The 16148-nt window shown below is 40.4% G+C and overlaps 1 protein-coding gene across 1 annotated transcript in view; it reads left to right on the top strand.

Annotated features, from left to right (window-relative positions):
• Positions 1–7129, top strand: part of RHOJ (ras homolog family member J) — a 109832-nt gene extending 102703 nt beyond the window's left edge. The window contains exon 5 of the mRNA XM_007530916.3: positions 4819–7129. Within this exon, the coding sequence (XP_007530978.2) occupies positions 4819–4965 (147 nt within the window). The 3' untranslated portion in view covers positions 4966–7129. The remainder of the gene's footprint in view (positions 1–4818) is intronic.
• Positions 7130–16148: the final 9019 nt, after the last annotated feature.

Here is a 16148-nt window from a genome sequence, read left to right as displayed (position 1 = left end):
GAGCAGCAGCACACAGGTTAAGGGCACATAGTAAAAAGCACAAGGACCCACGCAAAGATCCTCAACTGTGGGGGGGAACACTTCACAAGCAGTGAAGCAGATTTTCTGGTGTCTATCTTTCCCTCTCCCTCTCTCTTTATCTCCCCTTCCTCTTTCAATTTCTCTCTGTCCTATCCAATAAAATGGAAAAAAATGGACACCAGGAACCAAGCACCAGCAATAACCTGGAGGGACAAAAAAAAAAAGAAGGAAGGAAGGAAGGAAGGAAGGAAGGAAGGAAGGAAGGAAGGAAAGAAGAAATACCATGACTTTTTCAATAACCCTATATTTGGCCTCTCAGCTATACTCTTCACATTTGCTCAAGACAGGCCAACAGGGCAGTTAATGTTATAAGACCTGATAGGGGACCAGGCGGTGACACACTGGGTTAAGAGCATTTAATAAGACTAGAAGACCTGGTAGTTCGTGCAGTGGTAGAGTGCAAAGCTTACATAAGTGAGGTCCTGAGTTAGATCGCAAACTCTACACATCTACATAACTAGAATGATACCCAGGTTTCCTCTCTTCTCTCTCTCTGAGAAGGATTTCTTTTCCAAGACTTACTCCAAAAGTACACAAATTCAAAGCTCTGCCGTATCACATGCCCCACATCCACAAGAATGGGCCTGGAAGAACAAAACTCCCCTCCATTTGGTTAGTCATTGTGAGCTTGCTGTGTAATTTCTTGTCTGACTCAGATGTGTCCTACATACTTTTGATGAATTTCTCAGCTTTTGAAACAATATATTTTAGCTATCATAAAGTTATCAGAGAAAATGTACTCTGTTTACATTCCTCAATCTAGTTTGTTATTTCCTGGAAATAAATTGCTTTGGTAAGGTCTGTTCCAGACTGCTAACATGTGTATTTAAACTAGGGCCCATGAATCCTCAGATCATACAGATTGGTTATTAAATATTTGGCTGTGTAGGTCACTTTGCTATAAGAGGCAGAGGAAATTGCTGCTAAAAGAAAAGTCTTATTTTCTTGAGACAGATTTCTATCTTCTATCTTTGAGGAAGGGCACAAATGTCTTTCTAGAAATCTCTATTGTATGGCTGTGCCTTCCCTCCCCATCAAGGTGACTTCTTCTCTCTGACCTTCAAAGCACTTGATAGGGGAGTCGGGCTGTAGCACAACGGGTTAAGCGCAGGTGGCGCTAAGCTCAAGGACTAGCGTCAGGATCCCAGTTCAAGCCCCCGGCTCCCCACCTACAGGCAGGTCCCTTCACAGGCGGTGAAGCAGGTCTACAGGTGTCTGTCTTTCTCTCCCCCTCTCTGTCTTCCCCTCCTCTCTCCATTTCTCTCTGTCCTATCCAACAACAATGACAACAATAAAACAACAAGGGCAACAAAAGGGAATAAATAAATAAAATAAAATAAAATATTAAAAAAAACAAAGCACTTGATAGAAGTTAACAATGCTCCCTTCATAACTGGATTCTGTTTCTCACATGTATATCCTAGATCACATCTAAAGTCTGTTTGCTACTTTTCCTGGAAATATTAGTAATAATAATAATAATGATAATAATGTGATATCGAGTGATTTATATTATAGTACCTTGTTCTACTTTTAAATTTTTATCAGTGATTTAATAATGATTAAGAAGACTGTAGGATAAGAGGGGTACAATTCTATACAATTCCCACTACCAGAGGTCTATATCCCCTCCCCTCCATTGTAAGTTTCCCTATTCTTTATCCATCTTGGAATAGCAACCAAAGATCTTTATGGAAAGCAGAAGGTGGAAGGTCTGGTTTCTGTAATTGCTTCTCCACTGGACATGGACATTGACAGGTTGACCCATACCCCCATCCTGTTTATATTTTTCCCTAGTTGGGTAGGGCTCTGGGGAGGTGAGGTTCCAGGACATATTGGTGAGGTCTGCTCAGGGAAGTCGGTTTGGTGTCATGGTAGCATCTGCAACTTGGTGGCTGAAAAAAATAGTACCTTGTTCTACTATTTAATTATCTTCAGGATTGTATGATTTGAGAGTGACTAGTCTGGGCTTCTACAGCACCTCTGGGTGCCAACTGTCGTGCCTTGAACAGAACTGGGGGAGGGGGTGAAGACTAGGGAGGAGAAACTACACTTATGCATCTTCTAGGACCAGAAGACTCAGAACCCCAAATATGAGCTTAGTTCAGACCAGCTCTCTTATAACTTCCAGACTTAGCAGAGGCTTGTAATTATTAGTGGGGAGACACTTCTGATAGATTAGCCCCACAGTACTTTCTGGGTACATTTTCAGGATGAATAATGACAAGAGCCAGCACATTACAAACAATCATTCCAGTGGACACGCTCGTAAGATCAATGTGGTTTTCAAATGTGTTCAACTCAAGCATTTTGGACGCAATCCTAAAATTCATCAGATGAAATTCATGAGAAAATTTGTTCTCTACCTTTTGATTCTTTCCTACATCCAACTATTTTTTATCACTTAAAGGTTTCTCTAATCCAAAGGTCAAAAATCATGGTCAAAATGAAGCCATAAAATAGATTTTTCAAGATTCACCATCTTTGGTTCATACAGTAACTAATCTCTACAGAGGGTAAGGAGTGTTAAAGCATAATGGTTGGACCAACCAGAACAATTTTACCTGATAGTTTTCACACCTGTTGGCTTTCAAATGAGTAGGCAGCTTCATTTCACTAATTATCAAGTTGACCAGCTTCTTGCAGAGTTGAATGAGAGGGCTCACAATTACTGTCACAGGAAAAGAAAAAAAGACTCATATTGTAGGTCCAGATTCTTTCACCTTCCAGTTGGATGCCTTTAAACAGTTGGTTTTACTTTCTGAGTCTGTTTCCTCTTTATTCTCAGCTAAGCCACAAGTATCCATTACCCACACATTCCAAACTAGCAGGCTGCTGCTCATGACATTCCATATCAGCATCTTTCTTGACCTGTAGAGTGTTGTGAGAGTTGATAAGTGTTGGGCTAGGAAGGCAGCTCAGTGGTAAAGCACATATCTTGCATGTATGAGGCTCTGTGTTCAATCTCCAACATGGTATGTAAAATGACAAGGCAATGGTCTGGTCTCTTTCACTTTTGCTTTCTCTCTTAAAAAATAAAAATAAATAAATTTGGAAAAAATATGAATGCAACCATTTTTAAGTTGGTAGATGTAAAATAAAAACCCAAATGCCCAATACTATAGAGTAGTATTGCAGCATGGCAACAATCGTCAAAACTGAGTAAGACTCCCAACTGGAGAGTGGAGATGCACTTTACACTCCCCCACGATCTTCATCCTTTCCCTAAGGTCTTGCACCAGCCCTGCCTTACTTAGTAACATAAACTCCTGTTCTCCATAAGCATATAGTTTTATAATCTATGTTATCCATTTAACTGTGATGGTTTCCAAGAGTATCCAGTCAACCTCCTTCTGAATCTGTTGCAATTTTTCAAAGTTATTCTGATAATGTGAAACATATAATATAAGCATTTCTCCAGATGTCCCCAATATAAAAGGGCCCACATCATACTCCTGGCTCTTACTGAGCTTGTGAGTAATTAAAACCCTAGTTCTCTCTCACATGAATTATTCTGTGAAGTTGACTGCCAAACATGCTCAGTTCTGCCCTACAATATTTTTCCTAATGAGAATCTATTGTTCTGGCCTAAATTTCTATATTTCTCATAAGGGTTTTGTGATCACTAAAGATACCATAGTACAAAATCATCAACTTTGAACAAAGTCCTAAGCAAGCACAAAATAGCTCATCATTTAAATATGCATAGACAAAGAAAGAATCTTTACCAGTAAATGAATTTTGCAATTTTTTTACCTTTACACTTTCTGGGTTCAGTTTTTGTTATTTTGACTGCTTTAAAACATTCTTTTTACAGTATGCTAAAACCAGGGGTAGGGAGATAGCATACTGGTCATGCAAAAAGACTTCCTTTTTTAAAATTTTTTTACTTATTGAGTTGAGACAGATAGAAATTAGGAGGAAAGGGAAAGGGAGAGAAGAAGGGATAGAGAGAGAGAGACCTGCAGAACTGCTTCACAATTTGTGAAGCTTCCCCCCTGCTGGTAGGGACTGGACCCCAGCCCCTGAGCATCATAACATATGTGCTTAGCCAGGTGCACTACCACCAGCTCAGCAAAAACATGTTCATGCCTGAGCACCAAAAGTCTTAGGTTCAATCCCCAGAACCACCATAAACCAGAGCTGAAGAGTGTTCTCGTTAAAAAAAATAATAATAAAATAAAATATACTGTGCTAAAACCAAATGATAATCCTAGTCCAATATTACCTTGCTGAGAGGCGCCTTATCAGAAGTTCACTTAATCAAGAGTGACTGATCAAACATTTATCTCTCACTCTATTAAGCTTTATCAGTCAGTTTGACTCTCTGTCTTACTACACACAGAGCTACATTTCATTCCTTCTGAATTCAGTCTGCTTACAAATGAAAATGCAAAAGACAACATCTTGTGGCCTTGTTGTTCATAAAGTACACTTAAACCCTACCACTGGTTTTAGATCCCCTCTTTATTTTTATATTCTCATGTTAGGGATAAGTGATGTGGATCACTTTCCAGATAAATTCTGAAAGCAATATTAGAAAGCATATGAATATAAAGCTACAAAATGTCAGGGTAGCAGATACAAACTGAAATGCAAAAGAAAAAAAAAAAGCATATTCCAACTAATCCTCAGGCAGTTTTGAACCAGCAGCTGTAAATACCCAGCCAGGAAGACCCCACTGTGCCTTTTTTTCTTTTCCCCTCTTATGTCTTTCTCTCTCTTTTGTGTTTTCAGATTGGAGCGCAGTGCTACTTGGAATGCTCCGCCCTGACTCAGAAGGGCCTCAAAGCCGTTTTTGATGAAGCCATCCTCACCATTTTCCACCCCAAGAAAAAGAAGAAATGCTGCTCTCGGTGTGTCAGCTGCTGTTCAGTTAGCTGAGGTGGCTTGAGACAGGCCTCCACCCCACCTCAGGGCAGCCAGTTTCTGTCACCACACTCAAGCAAACCAGTAGGGCATGGCCAGGGAGTAAGTCCCTTCACACAGAGGCTTGCTCCTCTGCCCTTTGAGTCTCCCAAGCACAGCATATAAACCAGCCAACTGCCACCGCCTCCCCACCAGCCAGAAGCATCCACATCGCACACTCTGTAAGATGCTGAACCCTGGTGGCAGGCCGTGTTGCTGCCTACCATGTTGGAAACAGAATCAAAGGCATCTTGCATTTTAAACCTCACCCTCCCAGGAACGTAAAATCATCACAGGAAAATAAGAGAGGACTTGGTTCCTGTGTTGGTGGCCTTACATCTTACCTTTGACAGAATACAGAGCTACAATACCAGCCCTTTCTTTGTTTTCCCCAGAATCTGCTGATTTACCCATGTGTCTTATATTTACTTGTATTATTTTAAGAAATGTACAAATTCACCGGTTGACTCAGGCCTTACAAATCCATACCAAATCAGCCAGAAGACAGGGTGTTTTATATTCCTTTCGATTTTCAGCATTTTGCTATCAAAGTGATCAGAACATGTACCTCTGAATGCCTAATTGCAAGATAAAGGAAAAACATGAAAACTTTGAGAAATACCAGAACCATGACTTTAGACCAAGTTGGGGGTAAAAAAGTATTCTCGGAATTGTTGCCAAAGATTCACCCTGGAAATGCTTACATCAATGGGTAGCCTTACACTTTCATGTAATCTTGTCATAGCAAATTACAAACAGACTTTTAAGGACATTTTCAGTATTTAAGAGAGTAGCATTTCTGATTTTCAATCAAACTGATGGTGGGGGTGGGGTGGGGAGGACACACACAATATGGTAGTGACTAAATTGGGTGTTTCATTTTGTTTACCAGATCACTGCTCAGCTCTGGTTTATGGTGGTGCAGGGGGGGACTGGGAGTTCTTAGGAGCCTCAGGCATGAGAGTCTCTTTGCATATTTGCATAACCATTATGTTATCTACCCGCCCCCCACCCCCCCCACACCCCACACCCCCCCGCAGCCCACTTTTAAAATATTCTTTATTTAGCAAAATGAGCTTTCCTGCTCCTTACCTTCCTTGTGTGCTCTTTTTCTCCTTTGATCTCACACCTTTTGGCAAACACAGCTCCCTTTGCTCCCCTCCTCTTCCAATAATAACCTGACCTAAGACAAGGATCTGGCCACAGAGTATGCAAACAGTAAATGTTTAAAAGTCCCTAACAGCTGAAGTGCCTCAATGTTTCCACTGCTTAAACTCAAAGTGTTTCCCATTCTATTTAAATGACATTTTTCCAACTACATCTGGTACTAAAATACTGCCTCTCCCTATTTTTCATGCCCATTGTCCTAAGGGTGTATTTAGGAGCTAGATCTGTGGGTATCTGTGGGTCTCTGCCTACCCGAGGAATACAGCTGCACAACAGAACTTTGATCCTAGAGAAGTAAAATCTCTCAGTAAGGAGTGTGTACCCCTTTCTTCATAACTTCCAAACAGCTGGGGATTCCTGTATCAGAGTGAGTTACATCCTAGCTTTTAATTAGAAGCTATGAAAACTTCTAATTAGTCATAGTTGCTTAAAATTATCCTAGAAATAAATACCCAGGTAGGCACTTATATTTTTTATTCCAGTTGTATAAGGAAAAGCCTCATTGCAGCACTTCTAGTTTACAATCTTCCAGATTCACACCCCTTCTGTTGGAAGAATTCGGTCTTTCCATTCTCTTTGGCTCCTAGAGGAAACTCGTTTTTAAAGGAGCTTATGGCATGGGTCTTTTTTGTAAGACCTTTCATGCCAAACCTGCAGATTTGGGGGTTTTGTTTGTTTAAATATTCTTGAATGTTTTCCCCTGTTCCACATTTCAAGTTCTATTTTCTTTGCCCCCCCCCAACATTTAGTTACTACTTATTTTCTTACATCCATATGCGCACACACACAAAATCTAAAAGAAAAACTGGAGTTTTGTAATTCAAAGCTTGACATTTAGAGAAAACAAGGACTTTCTGCCTTTGTAAATGGAAATCATTTGTGTATCAACTATAGCTCTGCAGAGGTTATGAATTCATCCTTTGCAAACAATAATAAGCATTTAGCCCCGTAATAAATGGAGTGCTGTTAGCCAGTTTTGTTACATTATTGCACAGCTATGTCTTGCTAAAGGGCCACTCCTCACTTCTCATTGATGCGGATGAAAAACTATGAACAGCATGTTTGGTTTGCCAAGAAGAATTTTCCAGATGTCTGCACTCACTCAATAGGCAACTGCTTCCCCAAGCCATCACCTCCATCAAGGGCCACAGGGATTAACCCATTCGTTGTAGGAAGTTTACTCTCCTACATGGAACAAGAGTCTGGAGAGAGTCTGTTAGTGGACCACAAACTCTCAGAGGTTAAAGGAGTGAATAAAATAACAAAGAGAGAAACTTCAGTGATTTAATATCATTTCACCAACTTAATAATGCATTCCATATTTCATGACGAGATGTAGTTTATTTTACTAAAAGTTTTTTATAAATGAAACTATGTCCTGAAACCAAAAAAAAAAGAAAAGAATAAAAAGGAGCATTAATGCTCTTCACCATCTTCCAAAGTCAAGAATTTGCAACCAGCTGATCTCATATTGAGCGTAAAGTATGTCAAAGCTAGAGGTGGTCTCCGAAATTATGATTCAATCTCTTCATTATACATTAGAAAGTTCAAGTCCAAATGGATTAAAGAGATGTGATGTGACATACTTGAGCTGAAGCTCTGCTTTTCCACTTCCCATCCAGTACAGAACTCCATAGTATAGTCTGTTCATTATCATACATATTGAATTGGAATTGTGTAGATTTATCACTAGTGTATCTTTGTAGTGTATAGATTCTAACCATATTTTAAATACATGACTTAGACCACTATAAATAAGATAATTTATCAGAACGGTCATAACATAGACAATATTTTAATTTAAAAACTCCATGATTGCTCAACAATTTGTTTGGCTTTGTATGTTAACTCTCTTTTCAGTCACCAGGTTCCAGGTGTCATCAGGATGCTGGCCAGACTTCCCTGGATTGAAGACCCCACCAATATGTCCTGGAGCTCAGCTTCCCCAGAGACCCACCCTACTAGGGAAAGAGAGAGGCAGACTGGGAGTATGGACCGACCAGTCAACGCCCATGTTCAGCGGGGAAGCAATTACAGAAGCCAGACCTTCTACCTTCTGCAACCCTCAGTGACCCTGAGTCCATGATCCCAGAGGGATAGAGAATGGGAAAGCTATCAGGGGAGGGGGTGTGATATGGAGATTGGGTGGTGGGAATTGTGTGGAGTTGTACCCCTCCTACCCTATGGTTTTGTTAATTAATCCTTTCTTAAATAAAAAAAAAAGAAAAAAAATCGTGATAATAAATAAAAATAAAATAAAAAATAGAAAGACAAGATAACATGCATGCTGCAATTCTGGTTTTTCTTTTTAATAAAAAAAAAAATTTAAAAACTAATAGACCTGGAATCCTTAGTGTATAGTGTTATATAATCCAAAACTAATTGTGCAGTGTACAGCAGTGTACCCGAACCTAAATGACTCAATCAGGTAGCTAGTTGAACAGGTATATTTTTCAGGGAGTCGGGCTGTAGCGCAGCGGGTTAAGCGCAGGTGGCGCAAAGCACAAGGACCGGCATAAGAATCCCGGTCCCCACCTGCAGGGGAGTAGCTTCACAGACGGTGAAGCAGGTCTGCAGGTGTCTATCTTTCTCTCCTCCTCTCTGTCTTCCCCTCCTCTCTCCATTTCTCTCTGTCCTATCCAACAACGACAACAACAATAATAACTACAACAATATAACAACAAGGGCAACAAAAGGGAATAAATAAATAAAATAAATATATTTTTAAAAAAGGTATATTTTTCTATCAGCTCGCTGGTTTTCTGGTAAAAGTAATGGACTTCTTGTTCAGTCAACAAAAATATGATTATTCAGAATGCAAGTTCCAATGAACAATAACCTTGCAGTTTAGAAAGTCTTCAAGAAAAAAAAAGTTTTTAAACTTGAGGTTAATAGGCACATGATGAATAGCTTCCAAATAAAAGAATCACCAGGAGCAATACTAGTGGTTTGATCCATTCATATTAACTTTCTAGAATGGGAGAAATGGTGTGAAAGGCCTGGACTGTAGTGCTGGTATAAGTTTTATTGTTGCCTTTTCCTCTTACCACCATTGCTAAAGTTTAAAAGGCATGCACAGCAAAGTTGCCACAGGGAAGTTCAAGAAAGAGAAAGAAGAAAAAGAAAAAAAAAAAAAAACCAGATGTAAAGAGCACAGGTGGTATTCTTCCCAATGAGCTGAAAATCTGCCAATCTGCTACCACCTATGAGATGCTAGGGAAGTGACTTGTACTTTTAATTACTTTTATTGAACTTGGATGCTACTCACTGACTTTTTTTTTCTAGATGTGTTTGTACAGATACACACATAGTAGAGTCCAACTTTGCCTCCCTAATTGTGCTGGCCTTCTGGCTATTCTGCTGAGTTGCCGCTGTACTGGTGAGTTGAGAATGTGTGGTCCCTATCAGCCCAACAAAGATAATATTTCTAGATAAGCCCACAAGTGCTGAACACTATGCACAGTGTCTTCTTGCTGTTGTGTATTGTAGGCAAACTGACAGCCCAGGAATAATCAAAAAAGAATACTGTCTGAGAGAATGGTGTCATCATAGAGCAAAGGGCCCATCCCCTCCTTTTCCCAACTCACCTTACCTTTGTAGAGACATCTGACTCAAGGGATTCAATCATGGGCCTCTAGTTTCACATCCAGCAACTTAACCACTCAACCACAGCCTTCAGCCATCCAGGGGGAAGGTTTCTAGTAATCTTAGCTTCTATCCATAATCATGAAAACCTGCAAAGACCCACTTCCTGCTTCCAGTCATACCTTTCAGATGTTTTCCCTTCTCCATCTCACTCTCGCCCTCTTTCTTCCCTTTCCACACCATATCTCAACAAAGACCAAACCATCCCTACGTACCCCACTTTTTCAAACCATCCCTACGTACCCCATCGTTTTCCTCTTTTTCCTTAGTAATACTTTTGCTAATTTTGCTTTTTTAAAGTTCTGCGTAAATTCTTAAATAAGCTGTACAATTTCCTCAAATTATGTCATTGGAAATTCAATAGGGATTCTACTGATTTTATAGATTGCAGACTGCTGCTGAGAAGTGACAAGGATCAGAGACTTTAAGATCTAAGGAGAGGACTGGTAGGGAGTTGGAAGAACTGGGTAGTATTGGAGCATATTTATCCTAGGCTCCTTGGTTTACTGAAATACTTCTATAAATCCCCCGTCACACCTAAAATAGAGACCCAACGCAAAAATTTCAAAGTTAACTGGAAAAAGTCCTTGATGATTTGTTATACGAGATTTTCATTATTTCTATAGGCAAAAGGATTTTTTTATAGACTGCCTTGGTCAAGTCAACAATGAAGGAATCCCTGACAGTGGGTGCCAAATATTCATGTTTAAAACAAAGTGGAATGTTTTCTAAAACATTCATTTTTGGCATTATCAGGGCCTTATGCAAGCACAATTTTATCACTCCACACCAACTTCTTCATATGTAGATGTCAGAAAGAGAAATATTGAAAAAAATATTGGAAAATAAGAAAACACAAAGAAAAACTTGGATTTGATGTATTGCACCAAAGTAAAAGACTCTGGAGTTGGAGTGAAGGGTTTAGATACTAGAACATAATGGCACCCCACTTACAAGATTCAAACACGGACCTCTGGCTTCACATCCAGTGACTCAACCACTTACCCAGGCCGTTCAGCCATGCTGTGGCAAGGTTCCTAGTAACCTTAGCTCCTATTGATAATAAAGAAAGCCTGCAACCACCCACTTCCTGGCTCCCGTATACCTTTCACGTCTTTGTGCTTAGCCATCTCACTCTTACCCTCTATCCTCCCTTTCTATAACTTATCTCCACAAGGACCAAACCATATCTACATACCCCACTTTCACTTGACCTTTGTGCCCACAGACTAGAACAAGATAGGTAGAAATCCCCCATCCCCTTCACCTACGAAGCCCCTAATCTTTCCCTACGCTCTCCCTGCACCTCCAGATGCACAAACTCCACACCTTGACACCAACCTAACTCCACAGTCTTCTTCCAGCACCAATCCTCAACATCCCTTTCTACCACGAAGGACATAACACAGCAATTCCCCTTCTACTTTTCCTCTCTCCTGTCTACACACACACATCACATACACACATCTTAATCAACTAAACAGAAGAAAGGAAGAGAGAACCCTAGTCTCTTCTGACACCAACAACATTAATGGCACCCCCTCACAATCTTGAGAAGAAATGCTCCATACAAATGGCCAGGTGATACTGGCAGAAGCATGCATGCATGCACATACATATACATATACATATACATATACATATACATATACATATACATATACATATACATATACATATACATATACATATACATATACATATACATATACATATACATATACATATACATATACATATACATATACATATACATATACATATACATATACATATGGAGAGAGAGCGGTCTCAACTAAAAGACAGCTATTGTTCCTATGGCAGCCTCTATTATAATCGCTAAACAAGGAAAATGCAGGAGGACTTAAGGTTGACTTAGTGGCCCTTGGGGAATAGTTGTGTGAGCCACCCAGAGAAGGAGCCAAGGAATCATCTTCAAAAGGAGTGAAACATGGAGGAGTCCTGGTGTCTGACACAATGTAAAGTTAGCTGGGAGCACACACAGCCTCTCACAGACAAGTGCCTGTGAGGGGTGGGGCAGTGGGGGGTGGTAGCCCCTCTGTTGTGCATCTGGCAAAGCAGAACACAGGCCCTAACTAAAAGTATTTTATCTAATACTTAAGGCAGAGTTTTAAAAATATTGAATGGTTTGGCATAATAGCTCACCTGGATAGCGGGCCTGCTTTGCCATGAGTACTATGTGGTACCCACCCCATTAGAACATTAATAGAAGATTTGAAACTATTCTCTCTCTCTCTTTCTTTCTGTATATCTGAAAAACCCAGCCCTTACTGAAGTGAAACCCTGGTAATAATAATAATCATCATCATCATCATCACTGTTTTGAATTCATTTATAAAAATCACAAAATGATAAATTTCCAGATCTCATCATCATCATTTCTCCCCATCCCCCAAATTCTTCAACTTTATCCAAACTTTGAAATGTAACTTGAAGAAACAAATAGCTTATCCAAGGAAGATGTTTCTAAGCATACGGTCTTGGGGCCCTGGAGTTATCAGCAACTAATAGTAATAATCACAATTTAAAACATATCCTTAATCATTTAAAAATGAGGCCCCAGGGGTCAGGTAATGGTTTACTTGGTTGAGCTCGCAAGGACCCAGGTTCAAGCTCCACCTGGTCCCCACCTGCAGGGGAAAAGCTTTGTGAGTGGTGAAGCGGAACTACAGATGTCTCTCTGTCTCTACCTCCCCCTTCCTCTCAATTTCTGGCTGTCTCAAATAAATAATGATAATAAAAATTAATAAAATTCAGGTACTTCCACAGAATTCGAATGTCCGTGTTTAGTTGTGCTCTTGAAATGGAATCCATTCTTGCCCTGAATTAGTTCTTGGGGCTAATAAGAGAGAACTATCCAGAAAAAGGTTACAAACTTGAGAGACTTATTTTTGCCATGGAGAAAATAAGATAATGCTAACGTGTATTTTCAGAACACAAGCTTTCTTTTTTTTTTTCAAATAGAGAAACCCAGGAGAGGAGAATGTAATCACAGCAAACTGCTTAGCATGAACTGAGCAGGATCATATCAGAAGAACCAGGCTCAGAGTACTGTTTCTCCAAGACTGGAAATTCCACAGCCAGCTGGTGGCACACCCCAGACTGCACACATTATCACTCATAAAGGCCTGGGTTCAAGTCCCTGGTCCTCTTGTCCTGAGGGGTCAAACTTCACTGAAGCAGTGCTACAGGTGTCTCTCTTTCTCTCTAACTCTTTCCCTCCCTATTTCTCTGTTGTTATAAAAAAAAGAAAGAAAGAAAGAAAGAAAGAAAGAAAGAAAGAAAGAAAGAAAGAAAAGAAAAGAAAAGAAAAGAAAAAGAAAAATCCACCAGGAGCTGTGGAATCATCAACATTGAGGCACCAACCCCAATGACTTGGGGCAACCTCTCCAGTTTGCAACCTGCTAGTAAAACACACACACACACACACACACACACACACACACACACACACACACACCTGGCAGTGTCTAGATTTCTTTATATTTCACTCATAAGTCTGGTTTGGTTTCATAAGGAGAAGGAGCTCTAAGTATATGTGGGTTTGTATGTATTTGTGAATTGCTGGAAGGGAGGAAAGGAGGGAGGAAGGAAGAAAGGGAGGGAGGGATAGATGGAGGGATAGAGGAAGGTTGAGGGGGGCATCTTTGTTAGCACCTACTAGGTTTGGTTTTGTGAAATCAAAGGCTTAATACTGTTTCAAAGACAGGTTGGTAGAGTCTTGGAAAGACGTGTGTCTGTAGATAGGAAATGAAGCTGGACTGTCCTTAGAGGAGGCAATAGAAGGACAGCGAAAGAGCCAGACAGTTATGCTCCTTTAAAAGTAGAGTCTTGAGGGTCAGGCTGTAGTGCAGTGTTAAGCGCACGTGGCATGAAGCACAAGCACTGGCCTAAGGATCTGGGTTCAAGCCCCCAGCTCCCCACCTGCAGGGGAGTCGCTTCACAGGCGTTGAACCAGGTTTGCAGGTGTCTATCTTCCTCTCCCCCTCTCTGTCTTCCCCTCCTCTCTCCATTTTTCTTTGTCCTATCCAACAACAATGGCATCAATAACAACAACAGCAATAAACAACAAGAGGAATGAACGGGAAAAAACAGCCTCCAGGAGCAGTGGACTAATAGTGCAGGCACTGAACCCCAGCAATAACCCTGGAGGCAAAAGTAAATAAATAAATAAATAAATAAATAAATAAATAAATAAATAAAAATAAAAGTAGAATCTTAATAAAATATCACCATGAATTGCTCGACAAGCTCAAAGTACTATTTTCATTATTTGTTGAGAAATTATTTAGAGGTCAAGTATGCAGTTCAGCAAGAGAGCATGTGTGAGGTCCTAGGTTCAATTCTTGGAACCTCTTGTGAGGTCTTTAGCCTGGCTTTTATCTCATAAATGGTAGGAAAACTAAAAGGATTTAGAAGACAAAAAAATGGGGGGAGGGGAGTTTGAACCTGGGACCTTGAGCACTGCATTGAGAGTGCTTAACCAGGTATGCCACCACCTGGCCCCAAAATGCTTCTATTTAATTCGAGGATAAAACCAACAACAGCAACAACAAAAAGGAGTGGGGGTCGGGGTGTAGCGCAGCGGGTTAAGCGCACATGGCGCAAATCCAAGGACCGGCATAAGAATCTGGGTTGGAGCCCTCGGCTCCCAACCAAAAAAAATTTTTTTAATTAAAAAAAAAAAGGAATAGGATCCGTAAGCATATTAAAGAGCCTCTTTTGGCTAGCTGGATAGCACATAGTAGAGACGCAATAGTCTTTTAACTGGGTGGATAGAATTAAATCTCAAGGAGTTGAAGGAATCCTTTTTGAAGACACTGGGCTGCTAACTACATCCTCTATGGTCAAAGAACAGAGCAAAATACCTTACCTGTGGTGATGTCTTTACCCTACCTGTCATAACATTCCACAGAAACCATCCTAATAACAACCTGCCCAAGCCTTCAGATACTATGAGGATATCCAATATAGCATTTCAGCCACCCGCCTCAAAAAAAAAAAAAATTCCAAGATGATGAGCCATGCAGTGGTGCACCTAGTTGAGCACCATGTTACGAAGCACAAGGACCCAGGTTCAAGCCCCAGGTCCCCACTTTCAGTGGGGAAGCTTCACAAACAGTGAAACAGTACAGCAAGCGTCTCTCTTTCTCTCTCCTTTTTTATTTTTTTCTCCCCTCTCAGTTTCCCTCCGTCCTATCAACTAAAAAGAAAAGAAAAATGACTACGAGGAGTGGTAGATTCATCTTGCAGGCACCAAGCTCCAGAAATAACCCAAATAACCCGATGACAAAAAAAAAAAAAAATCCAAGATGAAAGAAATATGATTCTGATGTTAATAAAACCAAGATTGTCCCCTTCCCCTCTCATTCCCCTCACTACCACCCAGCTCCTCCAAACATATCAGTAACTAGCATAGCAAGTAAATGTTTTCAACTTAGTAATATCAAATAGAGCAGGGGTAGATAGAATAATGTTTATGCAAAGAGACTCTCATACCTGAGGATTCAAAGCCCCAGGTTCAATACCCTGCACCACCATAAGCCAGAGCTGAACAGTGCTCTGGTAAAATAATAATAATAATAATATCAAATAGAAAGGACTTTTTAAAATATTTACTCCCTTTTGTTGCCTTTGTTCTTTTATTGTTGTAGTTATTATTGTTGTTGTTGATGTCGTCATTGTTGGATAGGACAGAGAGAAATGAAGAGACGAGGAGAAGACACCTGAAGACCTGCTTCACCACTTGTGAAGTGACTCCCCTGCAGGGGCTCGAACCCAGACCCTTATGCCGGTCCTTGTGCTTTGTGCTACGTGCACTTAACCCACTGCGCTACCTTCTGACTCCCGAAAGGGCTTGTAAATAGGACTTTTTTTAAAAAAAAATTATATTTATTTACTTATTTATTTATTTTCCCTTTTGTTGACCTTGTTTTTTATTTTTGTTGTAGTTATTATTGTTGTTATTGATATTGTCATTGTTGGATAGGACAGAGAGAAATGGAGAGAGGAGGGGAAAACAGAGAGGGAAAGAGAAAGATAGACACCTGCAGACCTGCTTCACTGCCTGTGATGCGACTCCCCTGCAGATGGGGAGCCAGGAACTCGAACTGGGATCCTTAGGCCAGTCCTTGCACTTCACACCATGTGCGCTTGACACTCTGTGCTGCCGCCTGACTCCCAAATAGAACTTTTTTTTAATAGAAAGGATTTAAACACATTCCCAGCATTCACTCCAGGAGGAAAAGCCCTACTAGAAGCCCTCAGATAATATGGCCCAACTTGAGACTCTAATCCTGACAAACAAGACATGAGAAAGGATTTCT

The sequence above is a fragment of the Erinaceus europaeus genome, chromosome 16 (assembly GCF_950295315.1).
Source record: "Erinaceus europaeus chromosome 16, mEriEur2.1, whole genome shotgun sequence".
Lineage (NCBI taxonomy): Eukaryota > Metazoa > Chordata > Mammalia > Eulipotyphla > Erinaceidae > Erinaceus > Erinaceus europaeus.
The sequence above is the reverse complement of the archived record's forward strand: the minus strand, read 5'-3'. Positions and strand labels throughout refer to the sequence as shown.